Source organism: Podarcis melisellensis (assembly GCF_964234715.1).
Source record: "Podarcis melisellensis genome assembly, chromosome: 14".
In the NCBI taxonomy this organism is placed as follows: domain Eukaryota; kingdom Metazoa; phylum Chordata; class Lepidosauria; order Squamata; family Lacertidae; genus Podarcis; species Podarcis melisellensis.
In genome coordinates, this window is record NC_138546.1 from 31,656,305 (window position 1) to 31,677,715 (window position 21,411).

At 40.8% G+C, this 21,411-nt stretch overlaps 1 protein-coding gene across 6 annotated transcripts in view; it reads left to right on the top strand.

The window, feature by feature from the left end:
• Window position 1: 1 nt before the first annotated feature.
• The window catches only part of LRRC28 (leucine rich repeat containing 28), a 62,236-nt gene continuing 40,826 nt past the window's right edge, over window positions 2-21,411 (top strand). For 2 of the 6 annotated variants that reach the window (XM_081888717.1, XM_081888720.1), the window contains exons 1-5: window positions 3-131; window positions 2,719-2,942; window positions 5,480-5,520; window positions 15,821-15,858; window positions 17,643-17,780. In XM_081888717.1, coding sequence (XP_081744843.1) covers window positions 2,751-2,942; window positions 5,480-5,520; window positions 15,821-15,858; window positions 17,643-17,780 — 409 coding nt within the window. In that variant the 5' untranslated portion in view covers window positions 3-131; window positions 2,719-2,750. Of the gene's footprint in view, window positions 132-187; window positions 346-2,718; window positions 2,943-5,479; window positions 5,521-15,820; window positions 15,859-17,642; window positions 17,781-21,411 lie in introns of those variants that run through there. The other 4 variants (XM_081888718.1, XM_081888719.1, XM_081888721.1 and 1 more) reach the window with 4 other exon arrangements.

The window sequence follows — 21,411 nt, forward strand, 5'->3', positions numbered from 1 at the left end:
CTCCCGTTCGTTAACCGGATGTTGATGTTAGTTGGTGTTTCCCCCCCCCATCTGCCCCGCCCCTTCTCTCCCCGTGTTGTGCTGAGTGAGGGCGCTTCCTATTTTGGGCCCCCCTCAGCTTAGAAACGCAGGTGAGTTGCGACGCCCCCTCGCTGCCCTCCCTTTCCCAGCGGCATATCCAGCGAAGTGAGGAGTGAAGAAGAGACGGCGTTTGCTTCTCCCTTCTCTGCCTCCCGCTGTCGGGACAAAGGCGTTGTTGCCATGGAGACGTGTGAGGGGGAATTATGGGCTTTCTTCCCACCTAGCCACCCATCCCCGTCCCCCAACAACGGTCTCTCTTTGACGGTGATTAAACCGCATTTAGGACATAAGCTCCCTTTCCTTCCTTCCAGGCTCCCCTTCATTCTCATTATTGTGTTTTCTCCCTCAGCCCCCGCCCCTCGAAATATTATTATTATTATTATTATTATTATTAATTCGCTTCTTATCGGGACATGTCGAGGCGGCTTGCAGCAAATAAAAATGGGAACCCTAATATTTCCAGAGGGGCTGGCGTGTTATTCTGTTACATAAAAAAATGGGAGGAAGTCTTGTGACATCTTATTGTGGCATAAGCATTTGTGGGCAGAAGCAGTGGCGTAGTGTGGGGGGTCAGGGGGGGTCGGCCGCACCAGGCACAACATCTGGGGGGGCGCTTGCACTCGCAGCTCTCTGCCCCTACCTGGCTCCACGGGTTAGGGGGCGCAAATTACTTGCCTTGCCCCGGGTGCTGACAACCCACGCTACGCCACTGGGCAGAAGTCCACTTCAGTAGATGTGTTAAATGTTAAATCCTTGGTTGGCAGCTGCGTGTGGGGGGGGGGCGGAAGAACTATAAATTTCAGAGAGAAGTTATATGCAAGCGGTGCAGGTAGAGACAATTGGACCCAAGCTAGAATTTATGCAGAATAAGCATGACGACTTTTACAGCATTATTGATTGGCAAAAATAATCACCTTAGCAATGCTGAGTTAATATTTATAGTGGGAAGGAGGAAAGGAAACTATTGACTCTGCAGACAAAAATGAATAGAGTTGAACTTCCTGAATAATTGTAGTTCTTCAGATTCACACTGGAGCTGCCTTCTGAAACTTCTTTGTTCAAATATGGCCACCTTCAGACCAATGGTAGAGTATCCTAGTAGGGTGAAATGTACTCCTTCTGCTTGAATTATGTCCAGTGTTATTTCCTGGTTTATGAATATCTTATGATAGTCCTCAGGTGGGATTTCCACATGTCATGGAACAAATGAAGCTGCTTTATATTATGTCTGAAAGTTTGTCCTTCTACTTCAGGATCCCTGTATACAGCAGGGATAGCCACCATTGTGCCAAGTCCTACAGATATTTTGTACTTTGAACTGTCTTCAGCCAGCATCTCCAGTAGTCAGAAATGATGGAAGCTGTAGTTCACAACATCTGGAGGGCAGCAGTTAGCTATTCCACTTTACTCTTGACTGACATCACCTGAAGATGCAGAGAATTGAATCCTATACATGTATACACAAAGTGTGCCCTTTATTAGTGAACAGGCAGATGCATCTCCGGCTGCATATAGGTTGGAACAGAAGCTGTGACCAGTGTTAGTGTCATGCCACATATGCAAAGTGTGACACACATATGCATTCATCTTGTGACTTTCATGTAGACATTTTTCCTCTGCCTGGAGTGGGGCCTAGCCTAGCCTAGTAATGGGGTTCGCTCAACTATAGGCACTATTCAGAGGTTGCCTACCATGCAAGCTTCCCTTTTTGAGTTGCTTTAGGCATGCATTGATATCTTCAAATAAACAAATGCCCCAGAATTTATCAAGAAGAAACATTGTCTAGATTGACAGAAAGGCTTCAGCCAGTCTTATCACCACTTCTTCTTCCTTGTTATGCAATGATGTTCCTTGGTACCCTTCAGACCCTTTCCCTCCTGCTATTCCTTCTGATTTAGGAGAGTCTTGCAGTTAGGGTTGCCATCTGTAGAAGTTCTCCATATCTGTCTTAGGAAAAGGAGTCCTTGCTGGTTTTTTGACTGATTTAAATCCTAGTACTCCTGAAATGCACAAGATCATTCAGATAAATATATTTTGGGAGTTTGAAGCCTTAATATAAAATCTCCTGTGCCATAACTCTACTTGTATTAGCTTTTATGCTTGTGTATGCTTATCCCACTTTCTCTGCTAATAAACAGGCTTTTGAATATTATTGGAAAATCTGCACAACTTATTTGCCCAGAGGCAACAGTGAAACAAATTAAGTGTACCTTGTTTAGGTACACATAATGAGAGTGCATCCCCTAAACCATCTTCAAGAATATTCAAAAAGTCTTGTCTGTTTTCAGCCATTCATTACTTTCCTAGGCAAAAGAATTTATGTTGATGTCAAATACTAATAGTTCATTGATTGAAAAGTGCTTCTTGCTAACTAGTCAGATATCTGTTTTCCCTAAAGGTAGATAGATATACATGGCTTTAGATTTGAGATCTTAGTGCTGTATTTTGTCCCCCCCCCCCACACAATTCCTTCGATTTCATATTTATTTGGTTTCTACTTTTGTTACCTGTCTTTTGAAATACAGGGGAATGTAGGAATGTTTAAAATAAACAAGCATGTTTCAGAAAAATAGTGCTATGGGAAAACCAAGTAAGAGCCTTATTAAAACACTACTTGTCTTTTGCTTTCCCTTTTAGAAATGAACTTCTGTGAGGTGTAGAGTTCTAACATGGTGGCTGGGACAAAACCTGTCATGGCATCAGAACTCTGTAAAACAATATTGGAGGCAAAGCTAGAAAAGCACAAGAACTTATTCTTAAATTACCGAAATCTCCATCACTTCCCTTTAGAATTGCTGAAGGATGAAGGACTGCAATACTTGGAGAGACTCTATATGAAAAGAAATTCATTGACTACCTTGGTATGACTTTTTAAAATGTACAACTAGCAAAATATTTGTTGATGCTTAGGGTCTATGTGGAGGACATTGTCCTTGAGTGTACCTTAATTTTTTCAATATACTGTACCGTATGTAAATGATAGCCATACATTGATATGGGCGACAGTATTTGCACTTGGCCAATAACACATTAGGGACCTGACGTTGGAATAAGGAAATGTTTCCTGTATTGCCCTTTCCATGCTCTCACTGAAGTGGTTGGAGGCCTATGTATGGACCAGACCACTTCAGACTAGGTAGAAGCTGACATTCTTAAATGTCCCCTGGGTGGGAGTTCCCACACTCAGAGAATGCTGCCATTTTTACCAGGTGCTCTTAATCATTTTGGCCAGTGCTGGGGCACAATCCTACACTTTATGTGTTTTTCACTGCAGATATAACTAAATTCTTCTAGGACTTGTCACTTGCACAGTAGTAACCAAGTCATCAAATTTCAGCTACTTAATTCCTACAGTTTTCATCTTGTATGCATGAAAAGCATATGGGGTATAAAATACCCCCTGACATTTCAGTTTATTCCTATGTTTCTGGTGCTTCTTCATACCAGTCAATATGATGTGTTGGAAAACATTTAAAAGAGGAAAAACTTTGGGAAGCATGCCAAATTTTCTTTTTGAAAAGTTAAAAATAAGAGCCTGGAATTTTTAAAAATGTATATTTCTGCCAGCATATTTTATTTATTTTTGCTGTGGGGTGCTTTCCTTCTCCCCAGCTCATGGGGAGTTATTTTTAGTTAATTATTACAACAGCCTTGTAAATTATGGGTTGAATCCAATGAACTGAACCTCTATTCCCTCCACTTCATCATATGTCCCTAATCAGATTGCAAATTTCCCAAACCCTCCAGAGTAGATTGGGTGAAGTTGCAAGATTAGGAAAGGAAGGGGAAGTTCTGTTGCAGGAGCAGAAATTGTACTACGAATGTAATGTTTTTGTTGGTTTCAACACTGTTATGCTTGTATGGCAGATTGTTATCTACATAAGGATAAGTACTATGTTCATGGAAGAGGTGAAATATTAACCAGGGACATCCTGAAGCATTGTAGGAATAAATAGGCAAGATTCTTAGGTTTCTTAGAATAACTAGTGAATATTGTTTATTAGGCTGGTGAACACATTAAAGAGTTCATTAGAATTTATTCAGACTTGGTTGCTTATACAATTTATACAAGTGCTGGTAAAGTAACTGAGCTAGTTTTTGTTTTATCTTCTACACTTACATGATTGTATTTATCTATTTATGAATGTATGTTTAAAAAATGGAACCTAATAACAAGGACACCAGGTGCTGCTAAGGCTACCAAAATTGCTTAGGAGGGAAATCAGTGTGTTTTAGCGTTAATTCCCCAGTAGGTGGAAACCACTACTCAAGATTTTTGCAGCATGGCATGGAAAACAAACAGAAGAATTATGAGACTGCTTCTGGCTAAGAACTATACTGCATATGCTGTGTTTGAAAACAGCAGGGAAATGCTGGCCAAAGGAAGGATGGCAATCTGAGTGTTGAAATGGGCAGTCCTACCCTAGTTGAACATAAAAGCTAAATTTGGTATAATGTAGAGCCACTTCAAGTCTGACCTTTTTCTTGCTTGAAAACCACTACGTAGGAAAAAGCCGCAAACTGTCATGTGTAAATTGGGGCATGAGAGGCACACATATTGGACGTGCTGCCTTTCTCAGTGAAAGTGAGCTTTCAAAACCTTCAAAATATTATCCTGGAATCAAGCTTCAGCACCACAGTAAAGAAAATATCTGACTGCCAGTAATACACTGGCAATCTGTTTGTGAAATAGGACCCCTGCAGAGTTGTGTAAGACAAAACTAACATCATGCACTTCATGTGGAAATTGCATGACATGGCTGCTGTAACATGATCTCTTATAAAATGTTGCTTTAGAAGATCTCCATATTTAGAAGACTTCTGGCTGTCTGGAGAATGCATTATAGTAATTGAAAAATATTGGCATACTGACTTAACATTAGAGTAGCTAATAGGACTCTGTCTTAGGCTATTGTAAAGTCACCTGAATATTCAGTGGGCATTTCTAAGTTATTACATGCTAAAGAATGTATATGCTATGTGAGTTTATCTGCATTATCAGTACATGTTGAACTTGGAAGATGCTAATCACACTTGTTAATATTTTGGCACCATGATTGATTAGTGTAGAAGGTGTCTGCTGTTCTTCTAGAGCCCAATTTGGAAGCTAGCTCCACCCTCTGTGTTTTGATATCTTCAGGCCTTCTTGGCATATTGAAATTCTTTCATCTTTCCAGTGACAACAGTCGCTGTCTTCCAAGTCTAGGCTCTAAGCCAGGTTTCATTATCAGTGCCAGATGGGGTGGTGGGCCACATAAAACAGTTGTTCCCTGTTTTGGATTTCTGACACTCAGAGCCTCATGTTAGTTCCATCTTGAATTTGGCAAACTGGTTTGCCAGTTAGATATCAAGTCTTTCTTTAAAAACTAAACAAAAACTTCACAATTTTCTTTTTTAGCCGGAAAACCTTGCCCAGAAGCTTCCAAACCTTGTGGAACTGTGAGTGTGTGGTGTCTTGTTCCTTATATTCTGCCCTTTAGTTTAATGAGTTTCTTGAACGTAGGGTGCTGAAGTTATATAGGTAAATATCTTACAATTCGTTTTGGAACAATCTGGTTTGTTAAAGAGCTAGTCTGTTTTGTCCTAGTGCCTTTCCATGACCTAATTTCACTCATGTGCTGCCTCTTCATATGCTTCAAGATAGTGGTTAAAGGGACAGCTTGGAGGGACCACCATGCCAAAGATTTCTGCATTCAGGCTGTAGCTCCTAGTTTGTTTGCTCAGAGAACTGAAAAAGTCTATCTTTTCATAGAAATATAATAAATGTAGAATTTAAATCCCATTCTTTTGTTAAAAGTATCCAGAATGAACACTAATTTTTGAATTAGTGTTTTGTAAAATCTACTGGAATGCAATATTTTTTATTTTTTGTTTTGTTCTATTTGACAAAATTAATTGGTTGTAATGAAACCCTAGGTCGCTTACAAAAAATGATAAAACATTAATATTACCAATAAAAGACAATTAAAAACAGGTATTAAAAACATTCAGAGGGGAATTAAAATGAACTGTAAGCTACATGTAAACTACATTGTGGTGTAGTGGTTAAGAGTGGTAGTCTCGTAATCAGGGGAACCGGGTTCGCGTCTCCGCTCCTCCACATGCAGTTGCTGGGTGACCTTGGGCCAGTCACACTTCTTTGAAGTCTCTCAGCCCCACTCACCTCACAGAGTGTTTTTTGTGGGGGAGGAAGGGAAAGGAGAATGTTAGCCGCTTTGAGACTCCTTAAAGGGAGTGAAAGGCGGGATATCAAATCCAAACTCCTCTTCTTCTTCTGCATGTCTGGATAGGCTTGCCTAAACAAAACGTCTTAAGCGGGTGCCAAAAAGAGTCCAGCAAAGGCACCTGCCTAATCTCAATAGCCAGGGAGTTCTAAGTGCAAATTTGTAATATGTTTTGGAGTAGGAGAGAGGAGTATGCTCACAAATAGGAGTGCTGTTTGCAATGGCAAAGAACGTAGATTATCTTTCTAGATTGGACTAAAGTTAATCTCATCCAGTATTCTGCTTCCAACTCTGGCTTGGCTAATGCATCTAGTACATGGGTAGGCAAACTAAGGCATGGGGGCCGGATCTGGCCCAATCACGTTCTAAATTTGGCCCACGGACAGTCCGGGAATCAGCATGTTTTTACATGAGTAGAATGTGCCCTTTTATTTAAAATGCATCTCTGGGTTATTTGTGGGGCATAGGAATTTCTCCATTCCCCCCCCCCAAGGTCTGAGGGACGGTGGACCGGCCCCCTGCTGAAAAAGTTTGCTGACCTGTGATCTAGGAGAAACATCTGTTATCGGTTGCTAGCGCCTAATACTCATAGGCATGCCACCTTTGTACTTGGTGGTTCCATTAAATTATCAGCCATTGATGAGTTTACATTTTGAAAATAGTGAATGTTTCTTACTGCAAGGCTCTATATCTCCTTGGACTGTTTGCTACTTTGGATTGTCGTTTTTAACCAACAGCCAATCCCACAGTCCAGCTACAGCTCCTTCTGCCTCTTACCTCTCAAGGAAGGAGCCTAAAACCTGGATTATAACATCAACTGCCAGGGGGCAGAAGAGACTAGTAAACACCATGTGTATTCCTAATATAGTCAACCCCATTGCACATTTCATATGTAAACTGTTATAGAATCATAGAATTGTAGGGTGGAAGGGACCCTGGGGGTCAATGAGTCCAACTCCTTACAATACACAAATCTCAACACATGGTCCTCCGTCCAATTAGAAACTATACTGGATCCTACTTAACTTTGCAAATATGATAGCAGTTTTATTGATGCACCACAGCTATTTTGTGACTGAAAAGCCTTAAATTGCCTAAAGCCTTAAAGTGGGGAATTTATATACCTCCTTTCAGCAATGTCTCCAAAATCAATTTATGAACAAATACAACACAAGAAGCATCCTACAGTGATGCGACCATTAGCTGATGAAGAATTCCTTCAGCTGCAGCTTCCTGGCAGCAATTCCAGTAAGCATGGCAACATGAAAATGTACCTTTGCAAATTTAAATAGCCAGTTTGGAATTGTGATTGTATCCAGGACTGTGTCAGGTCACATTTTATGTCCTCTGTGCTGTCACGGGCATGTGTAGAACTAAAGATGTTTTGGGTCACATGGCATAGATAACCAAGGAGTGTAGTCTAAACTTGAGCTTTTTCTTCTTGCCCCTGGAAAGCTGCACCTTCCTGGTTTGTGCATTTGCACTGCAACTAATAGGCCTTACAGGTCACTATGGCCTGTAGCTAACTCAAGAACTAATCTTGCCTCATCTTGTCTGAGGTGAATTCTATTTCATAATGAAGCTGAAGTACAGCTTTTGTGATATGCTTTGTGTTTTGCCACCAGGCAGTTAAAAAAGATTATCTGATGAGGCCATAAGAAAATCCTGCCTGAAATTAAGGTTTGGAGGGAGGGTAATTTTAGAAGCTCTGAAAACCAGAGAGAGCTTGTTTAATACACATTAAATATTATTGTCTTAATTATGTCATGCCCCCTAACCCTTTTTCCTGTGTCTTTTGCTGGATAGTAAAAGGTTGGGATCTGCATGCAGGATGAATCATAATAATAGTAATCTTGCTAATGTGTATCAGATAGTAAAACCTAACTGAGGAGCAGCAAGCAATGAAAAAAAGGGCACACTAGTTGTCAGCAGGATGAAACTCCTTGCTATAGCTATAATTTGCATTGCTTTATGGTAGGCTCACAGATTTTGGATCATCAAATAAGTTTCCCTAGCATCCCTGGTATTGTGACCCATCTGGGTTAATAAAAACTAGTGCTGACTTCTAGGAATTAAAATTATGTAAAGTTCTTGTTGTTTTGGAAACAGCTCTCAAAATGAATAGAAACATTTAACATCATGGAGCCGTAGATTCTGATTTACATAATCTTTCTGTTGGTGACTATTTCTCTTTCTATTATGGTATTTAGAAATATTCAAGTTTTAAAGTGGACATGCAAAGGCTGAATCTAAATAGTGACATGGCTATTTCCACATGCTCACTGGGTCTTTGAACTGGTGTTTCCTAAACAGCTGCACTCTTATATTTGGTAATCTTTTGAAAAACAGATCCCTCTGCAGTATCAATTTGTTTCTGAAACTCCAATGAGTTTCAGCTAACAGCCTTTTTTGAAAGAAGAAATAAAAAAAGCACCACACCACTGAGCACATTCAAAACTTTTGGCATGCTTGATGTAATTCTTGGGATCCCGATTAAGAACATTTTGTTTGGCCTAATTGATCCAGAGTTACCACATGGTCCTTAATTTGTGAATGTACCTTCTACTTCCAGGATGGCTATTTTTAACATGGGGAGAAATCTCCCTTGTTTTCAAACTCCATAGCACTGTCTAGAATCTTTAATATAGATTCCTTTAAAAAACAAAAACAAAACTTCAGCTTGGAACTCTGACTATAAGCCATAATTTCTCATCTTCTGCCACCATAATATGTCCCATTAAACTTTAATTAGTTTAATGTAAATGCCCAGTGCACTTCCTTCTTTAAAAGTCTCACCACGGCAGAGGATTTCGCGCAGCAGCTAAGAAGGGCAGGAGAGGCAGCATCTTCCCAAAAAGAGTCCTGGAGCATGCGGTTTGTAAATCAAAAAATAAGGTTTATTTACAAAACACCAAAAAACAACCCTGGCGACGAACCACACATCTCAGCAAAACACACACCCAAAAGGGAGAAGGGGGAGAACAAACAAACAGGGGGACTATTTATACAGACTCATGTTCCTGGAAGCCTAATGACCTCCAGCTGCTCAGTGATTAGAGCGTTTCTGCTACTCTTTTAACCCTTTGATAGCAACACCCCCTCTCGCTCGTAACACTGAGCTGTACCAACCTTAATACAAATTTAAACCTGAACAGAAACATTTATGAGATTGCGGACTCAAAGCTTTTGTAAAACCGTCTGCGAGATTTTCTTGGCTTGGACAATACTTTAGTTCAATTAAACCTTGTTTTACACTTTGGCATACATTTTGATAACAGATATCCAAGTGTTTTGTGTGCGCCTTGAACTGACCTGATTTAGCTAGTTTAATACAAGGTTGATTGTCTTCCCACACTCTGATAGGTAGGGAACATTCTCCAAACAATTCTTGTACCAGTTGCTTATAAAATTCCAGTTCTCTACATATATCTGATAACGCATTGAACTCAGATTCAGTTGAACTTAAAGCTATAAGTGATTGTTTTCTTGATCTCCAACCAATTAGTGCATTTCCAAATTTTATCGCCATTCCTGACACTGATTTTCTATCTGGTCCAGCATCTGCCCAACTGCTGTCGGCCCAACATTCAAGTTGTGTGCTGCCCTCTGCTGATAGTTTTAAGCGAAAGCTTTTGGTAGTTTGGAGATACCTTAAAACTCTTTTTACTCCTTGCCAAGCATGCATTGATGGTTTTTCAGCTTGTCTACACAGCATGTTGACAGCATATGTTATATCGGGCCGAGTCCACTGTGCAATGTGGAGTAGACTGCCTATCGCTGACTGGTAAACCCCGGGATTACAGAACTCTGCCTTTTGCTCAGTTTGAGCATCCTTTGTGTAACTTAACTCCATTGGGGTTTTAACACCAGCACAGTTGTTCATTTTAAACCTTTCCAGCAACTGCTGGATTTTAGCTTCTTGGCTAAGCCAATAGTTACCATTTTCATCTTGCTGAATTTTAACTCCTAGATAAACAGATACATTGCCTAGTGATTTTATCTGAAACCTTTCTCCAAGCTTTGTGGCAAATTGTTGTGCAAGTTTATCATCCTTTCCACTGTATAATAAATCGTCAACAAATATCAAAACTGCTTCTTGTTCACATCCCGAGCCTTTTAGATAAAGACACGCATCTGCTGCGCTCTTTCTGAACCCCATGCTCTCTAGAGCATCGTTTAAGCAGGAATTCCAATTACGGGCGGACTGTTTCAACCCATAAATGGATTTGTGTAGGCGCCAGACCTGGTTTGGCTTGTCTCCTTCAAAACCTGGTGGTGGTGTCATATAGACTTCCTCCTGTAAGTCTGCATTTAAATAAGCCACATTGACATCAAAATGAAACAGCTTATTTCCCTTCTTAGCTGAAGAGGCTAGAAGCATTCTTAATGACTCCGATCTTGAAGTAGGGGCATAGATTTGAGAATAGTGAACACCTTTGCGCTGCGAAAACCCTTTTGCAACTAGCCGGGCTTTATATTGCAACTCTTCAGTAGTTGTGGGCTTTAAACGATATACCCATCGACAACCTACAGCTTGTTGCCCTTTCGGAAGCTCTGTACTTGTAAACACACCGAGAGACTTCATTGAAGCCATCTCTTTTTCCATTGCTTCCTGCCACTTTACGGCTTCTGAGCTTGGAAGCTGTTGTACTTCCATATAGCTTTCTGGCTCACACTGTGCCATATTTACGTATACACTTGTCACCTTAAACCGCTCTGGCGGCTTGCCCTTCGTGGCGCGTTTTGACCTGCGCAATTGCTCCTCTTGTGCCCCCTCTGACCGTTGGCTGTCAGAATCTGTCTCAGACTTTATGTCTGGACGCGCCCCTAGGGATAAAGACCTCCGTTTAGATACCTCCCTTGGGCTTGGTGTTGCAGGTGACCTGCTTTGCTTTTGCTGTCTGCTAGGCCTACTGACTGGCGAAGTTGGAGCACTCCTAGATTCTGGCTTTTCTACCTTAGGAGAAGAACCTCGTGCCTGATCAGAATCTGCATCTGAACCATGTGCACCATCCCCTTCTGGCTCATCACTCTCTGGACTTTCTTTCTCAGCATGAATGCCTAAATCATCTCTCAAAATGTCAGGGTTAGCGTGTAAGTGAGTCCATCCGGACTGCTCACAAAAATCAGCGCTCCTACTGAGGACCACTCTTGTAGTATCCCCACCTGGGTCCACAAACCTCCAAGATTTGGCATGTGGTTCGTACCCGCAAAAGATGAGTTTCCTAGCCCTTGGACTTCCCTTTTTCCTTAACGCTTTTGGGATAAGTACATAGGCTTGAGATCCAAACACCCGAAAGTAATTAACTTTGGGCTTCTTCCCATATAAAGCAAAATAAGGCGTAGTATCAATTACCGAATTATATACTCGGTTCAGAATATGAGTAGCCGCCTGCCAGGCTTCCGCCCAGTAACTCTGAGGAAGTTTAGCATCAAACAACATAGAGTTTGCCAACTCTTGCAGAACCCTATTTTTACGTTCGGCCACGCCTCCTTCTTGGGGGGAATAAGGTGTAGACAGACGATGCTTAATTCCCTTTTTCTTAAAGAAATTCTGCAACACAGACCCGGTAAATTCTGACCCTCTGTCTGTCTGAAAAGCAAGTACTCTAGTACCGAATTCAAGTTCTACCGCATGAACCCAATTTTTAACTGTTTCTGCAGTATCTGCTTTTGTTTTGAGAGGAAAAAACCATGTAACCTTTGTTTTGTCATCCGAGAGACACAGTGCATACTTTGAACCTCCCATGCTAGCAACAGGCATTGGGCCACACAGGTCCATATGCACAAGTTGGAATACTTTGTCAGATTTCCTATCTGAACTGGGATAGCTGCATCTATGAACCTTCGCACTTTTGCATGCAGTACAATCCAAATACTTAGTACATTTGTTCAATTTGCACCCTTCTGATAATTCAGGTTGCCTTTTAACATACTGAAAATTAATATGCCCTAAACGGCGGTGCCATAAATGAACACAAGAATTATGGGTAGGCGTGTTCACACAACCAGCATGAACCTGTTCAACTTCATCTGGACTTGTCTCAAAATAATATAACCCATTTCTGCATTCCACCTGCAAAAGAGATACGTTATTCTTTGAAATAGTGCAAACCCCATTTTCAAACACAGTTTTAAACCCATTTCTATCAAGTTCTGACACAGACAAAATACACCCCTTCAGTCCCTTTAGCACGTAGGCATCAATTTCTGTTTGCAAACAATTCAAGAACACTGTGCCTACAGTCTCTAAGGAACGTTTAGTTGAATCTGCCATTGTCACAACTTTAGGGGTTTGCAAATGTCTGCAATTCTGCAAACGTACACTAGATGGCGCCACCAGGTGGTGAGATGCACCACTGTCGATCAACCAGCGTAGATTGCTGCCTTGGCCACGCCCTTGCATCAACGCCATTGCTGAAGCCATGTGCTGTGTGCTGTGGGAGTAGCCACGACCTCCTCCTCTTCTTCGACGTCCCCTGGAACTCCTTGTCTGGTAACTAGGGGTAACGGCCTTGTTGCTGTCTTGACCAGGTTCACGTGTGCAATTCCTGATTAGATGGGAAGGGGAACCACAGCGAAAACAGTGTCTAGCTGCAAAAGCATTTACTGTGTGCTCAAACTCAGCATCAACACTCTTAGGCACAGCATAACTCCCCTTTAAAGACAAACCTCTTTCTCTTTGCCTTTTATCCTGTTCATCCGCAAGCCGAGAAGAAATGTATTCAAGGGTTAATTCAGTTGAAGGCATAGCTTCCAAAGTTAGAGCTAGAGTCTCATAGCTTTTATCAAGAGAAGACAACAATATGTATGACTGCTGCTCCATAGAGAAAGGAATGCCCAGCTGCCTTAGTTGATTAAAGGCAGACACCATTTTGGCAATATGTTCTTTCACACACGCTCCCGGTTGGAGACGTAAATCAAACAAACATCTTGTAGCATGGATCTTGGCCCCCGCAGTGTTTCTGGAATTTAACCGCTGCAGAACCGTCCAGACCTCATGCGTGTTCTTTAACTCAGAAACATAAGGCATTTGCTCTGGTCCCACTGCCAAAACTAGTAGACCTTGGGCTTTCCTGTCGCGTTTCTGTGAAGCTGCTGCTGCTGCTTTGGCTTCTGCAGACGCGTCTGCAGCTGCCTGTAAAGGCGGTGCTTCAGTACAGCTCCACAACTCTTTTGCTTGCAACCAAACCCTTACTCTAGCCTTCCAATCTTGCCAATTTTTCCCATTGAGTCGCGTAAACGGGACAGTAAAACTTTCCTGGGACTCTGCCATCCTCCCTGGGGCTTAGGAACGATACTCACACACCTGTAGACCGTCTCCCAGCTGCTGAGGTGGCTCCTTGAGGAATCAGACGTCTTCCAGCGAGTACAAACTGCGCAGTGCCTCTTTAAAACTTTTCTAGGCACGTTGCAGGACTCAAGCTGCTTTGGAGGCTTTCGTTGTCGGCAACCGCTTCTGTCTTCACTCCAGTCCTTGCATAAATCACTCTGAACTGCTCTCCTTATCTCCTTCTTGACGTACAAACAACCATAACCTGTCCCATTAAACTTTAATTAGTTTAATGTAAATGCCCAGTGCACTTCCTTCTTTAAAAGTCTCACCACGGCAGAGGATTTCGCGCAGCAGCTAAGAAGGGCAGGAGAGGCAGCATCTTCCCAAAAAGAGTCCTGGAGCATGCGGTTTGTAAATCAAAAAATAAGGTTTATTTACAAAACACCAAAAAACAACCCTGGCGACGAACCACACATCTCAGCAAAACACACACCCAAAAGGGAGAAGGGGGAGAACAAACAAACAGGGGGACTATTTATACAGACTCATGTTCCTGGAAGCCTAATGACCTCCAGCTGCTCAGTGATTAGAGCGTTTCTGCTACTCTTTTAACCCTTTGATAGCAACATAATACCTTCAAGTTTGAATTCTCCTGAAGCAAGAATCAATCCAATACTTCCATCAGGTTACTTATCCTGCACACCCCTTTTCTATGTCGAATGAGCAAAAGCTCAATTTTCAAGCAGTAAATAACATCTAACTACCTTGAGACATCTAGCAAATCTCAATTTGAAGAGAATAGCACATATTTATTTCTGAATAGCAGTAACTGCAAATATTCACCACCAGGGAGCACTATATAAAATTTTACCAGCCTATGATGGTAAATATAGACCAGGATCCAAAGAACCACACAAGTTATTTGGGCTTGTATTTCTTAAATACCAGCCTCCCATGCCAGAAGGCAGAATGCTTTTGAAAGTAAATGGACCTTCAAAAACAGATTGTAAGATGGAACGGGGCACATGCAAACGCTCGGACAAAACTAAAATAGCTTTCTATATCCTGGCCTCAACTTGCCTGGGCTTGTCAGTATGCTTTCACTTGATGATTATCCTTTTTTATAGAATAAAGCAAAACATGTAAACTTAAATGATAAACAAGAACACCATTTGTACAGTTTGTCAATGAATGTTGACATTAGAATTTTTTAAATATTGAAATAAATCTGAGAAGATGCTGTAAAAATATAATACGATCTGATGATTCCTGCACTTCTGACCCTTGTGGTGTATGAAAAAATTGTCTAAAATGAATTTTCAGGACTCTGATAAGGCTGATTCCATTACTGATTTTTCACAGTCTCCCAAGTGCCAGAGGGCCATGTGAAGGCTCTTCTTGTGAATGGTATCCCTATGAGCTTCTCCATCACATTCTCAAAAACCTACTTCTGAGAACTAAATAGGAGGCATGCTTTACTCAGTCACAGAATGAATTCCACAGGGATCCTTGCTGAGAGGAAAAGAGCTAAAAGGTTCTAGGTGCCCACTGACCCTGGGCTGGTTTAGAGCAGGGAGAATGTATCAACACACTCACTTCAGGCTACTTTGTTTCAGTCATATGACACAGCTGTTTGACATGACTTATTTATATATTTATCTTACACCTTTGCCAACAAAGTGAGTATTAGGGGAAACAACTGCTGTGCATATTGTGATTCTTCCATGATCCAAAACGTATATTTATTTAGCAGATTTAACACCCAGCTTTTTAAGGCTCACAGCTTTTTTAAAATGCATGGATTTGTTAAAAGCCAGACATTGGAAACAAAACAAAAACTAGCCCAGTTGGGAGTAGGTGAAGACATAGGTCTCTGCTTGTCTGCCTCTCTATTCTCTTTCCTGGGTTTCTTCCCACAAGGCATTGTCTTGGAAACCATATATGATGGTAGTTGCATTATGTACAGAGCAGCCTGGTAACAAATGTGATTTTTTTGATCTAATCTCAATATGAAAGAAGAGGAAATCTGATTCAGGAAAACTTGGAAGTGCGAGTCCTGTTTTACGCAAAGTGATCAAAACTCAGGGTAATGTCTGTCAGTCATAGTTTGCCATATGAGTGTTACCTTTGCAGAAATGAAGAAAAAATACAGCATGCTGTCTTTGATCAAGTTTCATCTATGAATATTTGCCACCTGCTCTTATCAGCCGGCCCTTGAAAATGTTCTGTTCTCTTCCAGATACCTCCATTCAAACAACATTGTTGTTGTACCCGAAGGTAAGTGCCCTTCTGGGTTCAAAATATCTTTAGTTTCTGACATTAATTGTAGAGGAAGACACTGCATGAATGAAAATGTTTAAACTTTCAAATACCTAAATATGTGTGTTGCATCTAATTTGAGGGTTAAAAAACACAAAGTGTAATTTATTAGTAAAACAATACTCCTAAGTGAGGCGATGACCACATCCGTTGTATTGAGTTAGGACTAGATGGATGATTTTAAACCTTATTAATCATTTATAAAGCACCTGTGTCTCTATTTCTGTTGTTTTCCCAACAACTCTTGGCTGTGTAAATTGCCTTTTCCTTGCCTCAAGCATAATGTAATACAGTATACAAACAAAGAATGTAAGCCTATAGGTTTTCACTTCTCTCCCTACAGAAATGGGAGCTAACACTTGCTCAACCCTTACAAGTGAATCTTAACTGCAACTTAATCTCGGGTACCTGCCTTTGAACCTGCTTTACTATCTGTTGATAGGTCTTTATTACTGTAACTTAAGCTACTTTCAAAGTAGAATAACATGGGGTGTATGGATTGAGTATAGGTGGGAGGGACGGACAGTTCCATCCCAACAAGTCAAATCCTTATCTACTCTCATGGGCCAACATTGATTGGGGGGGGGGGCGGGTAAGGACAACCCACCTGTCAATCCTAGAATTGTAGAGTTGAGAGGACTACAAGGGTCATCTAGTCCAACTCCCCCAATGCAGCAATAATGGCTAAAGAATCCCTGACCAGTGGCCTTCCAACCTCTGTCCATGTCACTATCAAACAGCTCTCTATGTTAGAATCTCCTTCCTTGTAATTGGAATCCTCCCCTCTGGGCAGCAGAAAACAAGCTTGTTCCTCTTCCATCTGACATCCTAATGACATCAGGTGACAGATCCTAGTCCCTTGCACAGTGCTTCCCAAATGCCCAACAGCCCACTGATTGTTGGGCACTTCAGAAATGCCTATGCAATGACTTTGCCATCCCAGTAGACTGTGGCTTCAGAAACACCAAGCACAGGGCCCGCAAAGTACGTTGTGCTGACAGCCAGTGCTGCATAAAGTGCTTTGCAAGATGGTTCTTGCACGCTGGGAAGCACTGCACAGTGCCTGCAAATGCCCATTCAGCCAATCCTCACCCTTACATATATAGTGTCAGGTGTAGGGTAAGTAGATGTGGCTTTCCTGAAACAACCTCATGGAAGAAATGGAGAGGCCTGGGAGGCTGGATTAGACTCACAATTGTACAACATATTTTAGCCCACTCCTCAAAACTAAATTGCCAGTAATACTCAGTTCTGGCATGGTTTTGCCACCTATTTATTCAGCATGTAGGGATGAGATACTGGCTGTGTTTCTATGCCACATTAAACCACATCATGAGCTGAAATGAACAAGAGTGGGCATTAGGCTTGTGCACTGCTCTCCTCCCGCACATCCGGCAGCAGAAATTTGGCAACACTTACTCATTGCTTGAAGCTGGCTTGTTTTAAAACTGACAAGTGTTTGTTACAACCGTGATCCCTGGTTCACATGCAGTGACAAGCTGAGATTACTTGAAAATGAAAGTAAATGCTGCCAAAGTCCTCCTGGCACCTTGGAAGGGGGTGGAGTGCATGAACATGAGATTTGCTTGGGCCTTTTCCAACTCTTGTACATTATGCAGAACCATGGTTCAGCTTTATGTGTGAATGCAGCCATCATAGAAGTCTATCTCATTCTTTTATTAAAGTTTTGGTGCTTTTATTGGGTCAGATTTATTCCTTGTCATTTTTCTTCTTCTTTGAAGCAATTGGCTCCCTCGTTAAACTGCAGTTTTTAGATTTGAGTGACAATGCTCTTGAAATTGTATGCCCAGAGATTGGCCGCCTAAGATCTTTACGCCACCTTAGATTGGCTAATAACCAGCTGAAGTACTTGCCAGCAGGTAAGGGATCAGCAGCTTTCTGGCTCAAAAAACCGATATGATTATTCCTGTTGATGATTTGCTGTGCGTATTTTCAATTCTGCTTGTAGATAAATGGCTAGGGCATGTTGGTTAAGCCTGTTAGGTATTGTCCTTGACATACTGGTTGCTTAAATTATAAGCAATAACTTAATTCATTGCTTTCTACCTATGAGATGAATATGGGGTTAAAATTAAATGATTGTTTTAGTGAAAATACAGTGAGTTTGCTGAAGGCGGAATATCCATCACAATCATCTTTGAGCGTGCCAAGCCTTTATTCTGTGCTGCCGCAAACTTCTTATTATCTGGCAAATTAACTGTATTTAAAAATGGGAACTTCAGAGGAAATTTGGTCACAATGAATAAAGGCTGCCTTAACTGGAATTTACCAAGGACAGAATTTACCAAGACAACAGCATAGTCTTAAGCATGTTTGCATGGAGTCTCAGTGGGGCTTACTGCAGAGTAAGAGAGCTTAAGACTACACTTTTAAGTTTTGGGCTTTTTTTGCAAAATAAGTTGTGCATTCTTCATAAAGGTGCTGCAGCCCTGTGCTGTATTAAGTGCAGAAACAGAGTTGACTGTGTTAACTCTTCACTGAAACAGGGAGCCAAATGTGTGGTGGCAATAATTCATAATGTATCATATTGTGAACATTCCATAAATCCAGAACATTTTTTTACTGAAAACTGCTAAAAATTATCATTAATGTTTAAGAAATACCAATTTCAAAAGAGAATGTCTGAATATTCTTGAACTTCTAAAATTTATGCTGTGCACGCACACTATAAAAGCAAGGTTTGTTGAAAGAAGAGCTGGAGTATTTTTACAGAACTTAACACATGACTTTAACAGATTCAAAAAAGGAGAACTTCAGAAAGAATAATTTACATTATGGAATGATTGACTGCATGTTGCTTAGGAAATAGTCTTTACCGTACAAGGAAGCGGTATTTATTTCCTCCATTTATATGAAAATGGGACATTAAACGTCTTCCTCCTGTGTGTTCAAATCTTTAGGTATGTGAACACTTCTTAAATAGCTAAATATATCACTAGTTAGTAACCATCAGAGTCTAGCAAAAGGTCCAGTGTATATTGAAGTGCTGGTGCAGCGTCAGCTTGTCTAAGGGCCTCTAACCAGCTCTTTATTTTCCCCAAATGCTGTCAGTTTTTCATTTGCACAGTGTGTATTAATCTTGCCCAGCCTGTGATAATCTTCCATTTCTGCTAGGAAATTGACTCTGCTGATCTGTTTTCATTGAGTGCTTTCTTTCTGTCATTACTTTGCAAGCACTTTTCAAACAGGTTTCCTTTCATGGTTGCAGAGCCTGTGAGTATTTTGGCTCATAATCCCTCTTAAGTAGCTTCTCTTTATCAAGATCATGAGTGGGATGGTTGGTATTGTGACAGCTTTTCTAAATAGCTTGATAAATTCTATTCCCTCTATTCTAGCAAGGGGTTTGCAGTGGGCTTACAAAGTACAGTATTCCTTCAGCATTAGTAAGATGAAGCTTACTCCAGTGTCAGCTACATTTCCATCAGCAAGAATGCTGATTTTGTGAAATGGTTGTAGCTGCTTTAAAAATAGGCTTCCTGCTAGGTGAGATGCCATGTTAAGCACAGAGCGCTCTTAAGTTGGTGTTGCCAGGGATGCTCTCTGTGGGTTGTATCCAGTGCTCTCTGTCTGTCTTGTGCTAGCAGACAGGTGAGTTGCAGAACAGAATAAATAATGTAGCAGTTGTGTTAGTGGAAGCTCAGTGTGCAACAGATTACACAGTGTTTTGTGCAACAAAATTACCAGCAGCCTACTTAGGCATTCTCTTGCTCTGCAATCTTCCACTGTCACAAAACATTTTGCCAGTGGAACAAGGATACCACTAAGTGTGTTTAACTTAGCACATTTGTGCAAAACTGTTTATGAGCAGGAAGACCAACTTTGGCTCTAACTCAATGTTCTTCTATAATTCTCACAATAGCCCCATAGCAAAGGTTGTTATCCTCATATTGCAGATATAGGGTTTGTGGTTAAGGGAATAGTAACTTGTATAAAATCACTCAGTTAGCAGGTGCCAGAGTGGGGGTGTGAACTAGGGTATTCCTGATTCATAGCCTACTCTCAAATACTACTGCTAGTAGTAATAATAATAATATTATGTTGGGCAGCTTTCAACATATATAAAAACAAAACAAAACATTGAGCCTTAAATAGCTTCCCTATACTGGGCTGCCTTCAGGTGTCAGGATCCTCCCTCCAAAAACCTATAGGCCTCTCTTATATAGTCTACCAGAAATATCCCCCAACTTTCCCCATTTTTGTCTCCTGGGCTTCTGCTCCCAACGCCTTAAAAGCAAAATGTCTTATTTTATGCTCCTTCTCCCTCTCTGTCTACATGGTGTCATATTCCACAGTGCACTTTCTTTACCCTCTCTTAATATTAGTCCATTTGTTAGCATCTTCAGTCTCCAACCCTGAAGAGAACTACCCTCTTCCCTGCTCAGAGCCACTATACTGTGCTATAAAATATGTTAATAGAATTGTAATGTGTGAGTGTTGTTGTCTGTAGGGCTATTGAAATATCCTTCATGATTTTAGAAATACTCTCTTTTTTGCCCCATAACCTCCCAATTCTTAGCAGTATCATATTTGGAAGTTTAACAGATTCAGTGGTACCTCAGGTTACACACTCCGCTAACCCAGAAATAGTGCTTCAGGTTAAGAACTTTGCTTCAGGATAAGAACAGAAATCGGGCTCCAGCAGCGCAGTGGCAGCAAGAGACCCCATTAGCTAAAGTGGTGCTTCAGGTTAAGAACAGTTTCAGGTTAAGTACAGACCTCCAGAATGAATTAAGTACTTAACCCGAGGTACCACTGTACTGAGCAGTAGATAAAAATCAGCTATTGGTTAAGTTTTTTTAAATTATTACTTTGTAGTTATACTCTAATTAAATGCCCATGACTTACATAAGTTTTAATTAAAATGCTATTAAAGAGATGAACAGCTCTATTTAGGAGATGGACTGTGTCTTTGTTTAGAAAACACCTACCACATTTTGGCATGCTTGCAGTATAACTCTTCCCTTTGATAAATATAAAGACATTCTTGTCAGCCAGTGATTAGATCATAGGATTTGGCATCAGGCAAGCAGAGTTAATTCCAGGTCCTGCTGTTGAATCTGTGTGGCCTCTTTTTACCCATCTTTGAAGTGTTACATGAACTTTATACATTCCGCAAACTAAATCTTGAAAAATTCCAAACCATTACAAGTTCAATAGTGGAAAGGGAAATATGGTTAGCCAAAACTGAAACACTTGGATTAAATAATCTTTGTGTATTTCAGGGGAAAAGAAAAACATTTGAGGTTATTACACAACATTTTTTCCTTCTTGGTTTCTGAATAGAGACAGTAATTACACTGGCTCATTCAAATCAACCAGAAATTTTTTGGATTCGCTCTTCACTCATACAAACCATTGGAAACCATTATTTTATTCTTTCTTTCTTTATTTTTTTCATTGAGTGAACTGTTTCAAGCCATCAGGGGTTATGTGAAGCAAATTTTAAAATGGATGTTGCAGGGCAATTTGTGGTTATCTCTGGCAGTAATT